This window comes from Protomyctophum bolini, assembly GCF_963924005.1.
Source record: "Protomyctophum bolini genome assembly, chromosome: 1".
NCBI classification, from domain to species: domain Eukaryota; kingdom Metazoa; phylum Chordata; class Actinopteri; order Myctophiformes; family Myctophidae; genus Protomyctophum; species Protomyctophum bolini.
The window spans coordinates 2,505,296-2,513,657 of record NC_137862.1 but is presented as its reverse complement, the minus strand read 5'-3'; the positions used below and the strand labels follow the sequence as shown (position 1 = coordinate 2,513,657).

At 42.3% G+C, this 8,362-nt stretch overlaps 1 protein-coding gene across 1 annotated transcript; it reads right to left on the bottom strand.

The window, feature by feature from the left end:
- Nucleotides 1–4,087: 4,087 nt before the first annotated feature.
- LOC308321584 (BTB/POZ domain-containing protein KCTD12-like) lies at nucleotides 4,088–6,569 on the bottom strand. The gene has a single exon (XM_080772538.1). It carries the CDS (start codon nucleotides 6,524–6,526, stop codon nucleotides 5,705–5,707), a length of 822 nt encoding a protein of 273 aa, XP_080628664.1. The 5' UTR covers nucleotides 6,527–6,569; the 3' UTR covers nucleotides 4,088–5,704.
- Nucleotides 6,570–8,362: the final 1,793 nt, after the last annotated feature.

Sequence of the window (8,362 nt, the reverse complement as noted above, 5' to 3'; positions counted from 1 at the left end):
GAAACAGGAGATAGGCTCCTGCCCCTATGGGCCTCATGGCTCAGCAAAGCTTACTTACTGTGTGGAAGTGGACATTAAAATGCTTGATCCTCTGTGAATTGAAATGGCATATATTGGGGTACATATTTAGCGTCACCACGCTAAAATATGTAACTGAAAACATTATAGTTTAGAAATAAGCCACGTAGTAGCTGTATGCTTTGGTGGCCGTCTGTCTCTCTTGTAGACAGACACCTTGTGCACGCAAATGACGAATGTAGTGTAGACACTAACGTCCCATAGCCTGAAGGGATGCGCTCGGATTGGTTCAGATTGACAAATTCTTCAGTTTCTGACTGAAACGTCTAAATAAAATGACCAATAGACAAAGTCAGTTGGTGGAACTTGTATTGTAGAGGATTTATGGATCAAGGATTTAAGGATCACAAAGAAAAAGAAAATGTGTTTAACAAAAGTTGGCCTCATCATGGTGACGCTCTAAAAGATGGATAGATAGATCTTTATTTGTCATTGCAACGTGTACAACGGAATTAAAAGAGCCAACCAATCAGTGCATCATATCACAAAACAACATACTGTACAAGCTAAAACAAAACACACATGACTTCCTGTTATTGCACAGCTTAACCCCTGTAGCACTAATGCACAAACATGTCATTTTAGCTGAATTTGCACAATAAACCCTTATTGCACTTAAGAAACAAAACATGTGTCGCAGCAGCAGATCATTTCTTAGCAGCATTGAGTGCAACTACCGCTGTGGGATAGAAGCCGTTACTGAATCTGTTGGTCCCTGACTTGATCACTCTGCACCGTCTGCCTGATGGCAACAGTTCAAACAGTAAAAGACACAGCACTCTCTACAGGCCAAGGAAAAACGCCTGGCCTGTAGAGTGTGCATACAAAGTTTTACGGAGATCGGTGCAGTTAGGTAAAGACCAATCTGAGAACCCATAGTCAAAAAAGAAAGGAAAAACTGCACTGAGTCCTTCCTAGTAGCCTATTCGGTGCCATGTATTTGTTTCCCCAGGTCATAATACAGCATATCTTGTGTAAAATAAGCAAAAACAGGCCATCTTCGGCATAAAATGTCCCCCTGTTATGTCCAACATTATTTTGTCCCCCCTGTTAGTGTCAATGGATATTTATATGGAAAAAGATGAATAATACATTGAGCTGGGCAAATATGTCTAACAGCTGAACATGAACTCTTTGAGAAAAAAAATTAAATCCTGTAAAAGATATATTTTTATTTGAAAAAGTTTCTAGGCTGAAATGGCACCGAATAGTAGGAATGACCCTGCTCTCTTTTCCTTGCTATAACGCGCAGATGTGAAAAATGCAGGGCAAAGGTTTTCCACACACACACACACACACACACACACACACACACACACACACACACACACACAGACTGCATCCACACAGTATAGACTCTAGAGTCACAAAGATGATTTTAATAATTTATTTATGTCCACATAAAAGATACAATACAAGCAAGGACACACACATATTTACAAGGTGCTGTACTGAATGCAGTCAGCCAATCCCGGTCAAATACCCACACACCCTTCAGGGGTAATTAAGTATCAGCGGCTGAAAGCCTCTTACAGAGTGTAAGCACACTTGGGCTTCCAATGCGCAGAAAAAAGCCTCTCGTGGCAAGCGTCTCTTCCTGGTTTTTAGACAGCTGGAGTGGAGCTTTATTTCCATCCACCAGCTGTCTAACCCGGAAGAGACGCTCGCTGCATCTTCGTGACGCTAAAGTGTGCCTGCACTGTCAACCAACCTGTGTACATGTCCTAGGCTACCGAAGATAAACACAAGTAGATTGCACCTATAGCCTATAAAGGCTTTTTCTAAGCTAGAATCAAAGGTGCTGCATGAGGCCACTTTCAAGAATGGAAACTGATCTGTTCCCTTCATTGACAACATCTGGTCTGGTGTATTGGCAGAGAGGTGTGCAAAGATTTCAGGATTTTCAGTAGGCTACAGAGTTGAAACATATGGAAGGTTTGACACAGGAATGTTTGTACATTCTCAGACTGTTAAAGTGTTTAGATATGTCCTTTAATCAAAATCAACTATTCTGTTGTGACGTGCTATGTAAAGCACACACACACACACACACACACACACACACACACACACACACACACACACACACACACACACACACACACACACACACACACACACACACACACACAGTGTGAGTGACTGTCTAGACATGCAACCCAAAGCAAAGTTACTATATTTACCCAGGGTAACTGGACTAAGCCCCATAACTTGTTTACAGCCAGGCCCTGCTCATAGAACATTTCATGGTAGGGGGTTCAATGCCTTGCTCAAGGGTAATTTTAACGTGCCGGTCCGGGGATACGAACTATAGCGACCTTCCGGTATCAAGACTGCTCCGCAAACCGTTCGGCCACCGCTGCCCACTACCCATGACCCATGACCTGGAATGAATAAGAAATAGGGAAGGAACTCTACATCATCTTTTCAACCGTAATTACACATAATGTATAGTTTGGTCATTCAGTCAACAATGATCCTGTTGTTTCTTTCTGGGGGGATTTCTACGTTTTGTAGATATTAGACCTCAAAACAAAGATACCATTCTTCCCTGCATGCAGACTTTTTTTGTTAGATTACTTGACATATTTGGCTATTCTAGTTTGCAGACAACATAGGCTTATTTGTGCGTATAGTGGGCGGGCACAGTGATGCGTTCGGTAGGATTTGGCCTTATTTGGATGCCATATTCCTGCGTACATATATATATAGGCCTATGCTATTTGGAGGGGGGTATTTTCATTTTTTTCTACTTTTTTGTTTCAATTGTTTTGCCCTATCTTCCACTCCCTCTCTCTAAACACAGTATGAAGCTATCAGACTGTGTGTGTGTGTGTGTGTGTGTGCACGCGCTCGTGTGTGCTGTGCTATATGCATACATAAAAATCCGTAAAATCTGAATCCCCCACCCACCCCTTTTCCCCCCCTCACTGTATATGTTTATTTTCCCTTTTTGATGACTTCCTGTTTTGACTATATTATAGTTGTGTATATTCGTACGTCTCTAATTGTTTTGATGAATTGAACATGGTGGACCCTCTTGTAAACAAGTGTAATGCTTTATGGTGTCGTCCACTGACTCACAGTTAACAGTCTTTGTATTGAGTTGTACTTGAAATGTACTGTTAATTCTGCAAACTGTTAATAAATCAATCAATCAATACAATAGGCATTCTGGTATGCATTTCCCCCCGGGTGCAGTACTTAGTTTAGACAGTTTTTGGTTTAGACTAGTCATTGGTTAGACCAGCCATTAGTCATACAACTACAACCTATCTCAAACCCTCACCCTAAACCTAACCTCCCACGGGACAGCACACCTAAACCTAACCTTAACCCGTGTCTAACCAATGACTAGTCTAAACTAAGTATGCACCCCTTTCCCCCCTGCATGAATGCATATAAGAGATAAGATGCAGGGACAAATATGTGTAGCTTCAGATCAGAGTGAGCTCCAGTCATGATGATTCTGTTTTGGACAGTAACGTAGGTCACACCATTTCCTGTTTCTGGGGATTACACATTTACACTACAGAGGAAGAGAAGAGTTCCATCTTTTCCTCTTCCTGTCCAGATGGTAGCATCAGTTGACACCAGATACCGTTTGTCTGTTGACTGTTTTGTGTAGACAGTAGACACACACACACACACACACACACAGTAGACACATGCCCAACCTTTGAAATACTCTGAGGCACGCATTGGCATCCTTCCCTACACACACACACACACACACACACACACACACACACACACACTCTCATGCATGAACTGTAGTCTCTAAAACTATAGCCTATAAACTGAGGTGGACAAATCTGGAGATGACGTGCGTGTTTGCATGTGCGTTGTGCGTGCGTGTGTGTCAAAAGTGTCAAATTAGCTTTTCAGTGACCACAGCTTGCTCTTCGTCCACAACAGCGGCAAGTAAGGGCTGTGTGTGTGTGGCACACACACACACACACACACACACACACACACACACACACACACACACACACGCATACGCCTACATATTGCATCAGAGAAAATATGTTTGTGTACACAACGTACGTGGGTGAGATAAGTTCACTGCCACCACATCTGTAGCCACAGAAAATAGCCTAGAAAAAAAAATTCTGCTTCCCTATTTTCACTTCACAATCTATTTATAGTGTCTTCCTTCTTCCTGGGATAGTTAGACCGTCTTGTGAAATAATAATAGCCCCTTGTGAAAGTTACGGAACTCAGTTCCTTTACGCAAGACTTTATTTGATTAAGCTTAATTTAAAAGTATGAAGTAAATGTGACAATAATCATCATAAAAAAAAAAGAATCATAGTCAACAGAAAGTGACACATTACATATAAGGCTACATTGTGAAACTTGGACAGGTCACATGAGGTCTAAGGCATAAATAATCAAATATATTTATAGGCTAGTGTGACAGATATCAGAACATCAGATAATAGCCTTTAATTTTCTTTATCCCTCATGATGAATTCATGATGAATATCTTAGAAAATCGAGAAACCTTCAAAGAAATATAATAATAATAATAATTGTTATTGATGATAATGGAGGGTAGACCAAAGCATGTCACTGGTGACGGATAATAAGCAATAGACTACAAAAGTGTATGGGTTTCTCTCAGTAAAATACATGGGTTACCTACAGTATAGCTCTGTATGGCTGTACAAAATACATTGCAATAGTAATCGTTCAAGTTTGTTTTATGATCCTTATAGGCTTAGGGTCATCCAAATAAATAACATTTATTGTTGTGGGCCTCTTGAACATGTTTAGATCATCATGATAAATGTAGAGGTTGAAACTTGGGGTACCATTAAGTTAACAACCTGAGGCAAAAAAATCTAACTTATTTGAAGTAGCCTATAGCATGTGGTGTCAAAATAGGGGTTTTTGAGTCTGAATCCATTCCAAGCCTTTTGCACGAAAAACATATCCACTTGCCCAAATGTGATGACCTCATCGGCTAATTAAAATGTGAAGTTTTTGCCCCATATAGGTAAGGTTATTAATGGTAGTAGTAGGCCTATGGTATTGGTACCCCAACTTTCAACCCCTCAATGATCCACAATCTTTCAATACAAACATTTTTAATGTTATTTGGATGACCCTGAACAAGGTGGACCCTCTTGTAAACACGTGTAATGCATTACTGGGTCATTATTGGGTCGTCCACTCACAGTTAACAGTCGTCGTATTGAGTTGTGCTTGTAGGCCTACTGTACTTCTGCAAACTGTTAATACATATTTCAATCAATCAATCAAACCCTAAGGATCTTTTTTTTTTTTTTTAACTTTGAACGATACTATTGCAATTTATTTTGGGTCAAACCAGATTGACTATACCTAGCCTACTGGCCCACAGTGTTAGGACCATAGAGTTCGGTCCAATATTCTCTATCTAGGCGTAACATTCTATTGGGCCAGCAGCTGCGCCTTCGCGTATTATTTATTATAGGCCTACGTAGTAGTCTATCATGACGGCGTCGCTCGCCGACAAGAACTGATCTCTCGACAATCATGCAGGCTGCAGCCACAGCTTGCTTGAAGATTGATTATTCCTCGCCAATAAGCGACACCACCGGCGTTCGATGGCGTAATTATAACACATTGTCTAGTATCATTGGCGGGCGAAAACATACTCTGTGTAGCTGCTCCAGACTTTGTCTTCGTTCGGGTCGTTGCTGTTGTACGCGCACGTCCCCGTGGAGCTGCACGCCACCATGTGGAAGCCGCTCTCCGCCAGGCGGTCGAACGCCTGCTCCAAGAAGTTATACTTCAGGTAATACCTGGACGTGTACTTGTCCGACGTTCGGTCGGGGTCCCGACTCTCGTTCAGCGTCTCTCCGAAAACCTCCTTCGCCAACGAGATCTTACTGCAGACGGTTATTCTGGCGACCCTGCGGAATTTGGCGTCTGTTTGGATGTCTCTCCCGATCGTGTAGGTGCCCCTGTAACCGATGGTGACATAGCCGGGCGGCCCGGGCGTGCCTTTAGTCGGTGACGGCTGCGGAGAACCGGTGGTGGTGAAGGTGGTGGTGGTGCTGACCTGTGCGGACCCCTCCTCCTCCGCCGGACCCCCACCACCCTTCACGGGGTCTCTAGCGGTGGCCGTCCGGAGGCGCTGCGACAGATCATGGAGCAGAAAGAAGTCCGCTTCCTTCTGTAGTCTCCTCTTCTCTTGGAACAGGTCGGGCAGAACGAGGTCCGAGTCCCGCAAGTACTCCAGAATGTAACGGAACAGACAGCCGTCCCGGTCGAAGAAGAAGCGCCCTTTGCGGTCTTGAGGCACTTCGCTGGGGCAGCCCTGGGCGAACGTTTTCCACAGGAGAGAATTTGGCACAGAAGTCAGAGTTTTAAGTTGGGTCACGTAGAGTTGTCCACCCACGTTCAGCTCGACTATGTCGGGAAATTGTAAACTTTTGCTGTCGGTTTGAGCCATCTCTCTCTCTCTCTCTCTGTACCTCCGCTCCAAATGCCCTGGAAGGATATATGGGGTGTAGGCTGACTGTAAAGAGTTGTTTATATGGTTTTTGGGTATGTGGGAGGAGGAGAATAGGACACATCACATCTCTCTGCGATTAACTCTTCAGAGGGAAGTGGGCTGTATGCCATAGAAGCTCGCACTTTCAATAAAACACAAGACTGAAAGGGTAATGACATTGGGCTATTGTATTGGGATAAAGTTTATTAGGCGGAGTCTAATGTTTAACTTGTCGATTAATTCATGAAGTTTCATTTCTTCAAGAACTTTTTTCCCCATGGTGGCTGGCAGGCATACATGTGTAATTATAGGGTGGAAGTTTGAGGGCAGAATGGCACTGGTAGCCTACCTCTTTTTTAAAGCATATAGCCTACAATTAAAATCTATAAATGATAGCTTTGGAGAGAAATGCAAAGGAAAACATAAACATGCATTTGACTGTTTAAAAACCTAAAACCAACAGTAGGCCTACAGCAAAAGTTACAGCTGAGTTGGCTAATAATGTACAGTAGACCACTATTGCCTATACATAAAACAAAATTGGTCGCATATCCTTGAGTGGTATAATATACCACTCAAGGCTACTAGCTCTATTATATTATATATATATAATATATAATATATATTATATTATTATATTATAATATAATATAATAGAGCTAGTAGCCGGAGAGCCACAGGCCCAAAAGCTCAACATCAATGATTTACCTGTGATGTCATAACATACTTACTTAATGACCAAGTGAATAGAAAAAACACAAATAAAAAGTATGTCATGACATCACAGGTCCACCTGTACCTTTTGATGCTGGCTCCCCAACTATTGGGCTGTTCTAGCACACCAAAAACGAATCCTACAGATCAGACTTAAATGTGGCACTATTGTTTGGGTGAGACCGGCATCTTGTGGAGAGTGAAAGCAACTACAGTGTAAAATTCCCTTGTTTGACTACCCCCACCTAGATGGGACATCATGGGAGCATAATGGAAATTAAAACAATATGAACGATATTATTTTGATAATGTAAATATGCTTAAAACTTTGGTCTTTATATAATTTAAATAACATCATCTTTAAGTTGTAACATTCGAGCATTCATTTGGTTGGAAAACCCACTGACTAAACTATCATTAGTAATACGTCATGGTTGTCTAGAAGACTATAGATCCCATATTTATATATTTATACCTGTCTAAATTGTTGTATTGCTTTTCTTCTATTGTATTCAACCTTATTGAAGTACAGTAAGGAGGAGGCAGCGGTGGCCGAAAGGTTTGCGGAGCGGTCTTGATATCGGAAGGTCGCTATAGTTCGTACCACCGCTGAAGTGCCCTTGAGCAAGGCATTGAACCCCTACCATGAAATGTTCTATGAGCAGGGCCTGGCTGTAAACAAGTTCTTGAGCTTAGTCCAGTTACCCTGCAGGGTAAACATAGTACCTTTCCTTTCCTTTCCAGTGAATAAACATCTGTTCACTTGCCAGCCTTGTTGCATCCTTTAATAACTAGACACATAAGGGAATGTAACACACACACACATACACACGCACGCATGCACACACACACACACACGCACACGCACGCGCACACAGGATATGAAGATATCAAGATGCTAATTTATTGGCTTTGGTACCAGCTTCTGCAGTCTTGACCTTTCACAGAGATCTGAAGAGAGAGGGATGTGTTTCCTCTGAACTAACCCCCACTGTATCCTCAACAGGGGAAGAAGTTTAAGCTCTCTCTCTCTCTCTCTCTCAGCAGGTGACGGGTCTTTCTATGGAAGCTATCACCCTA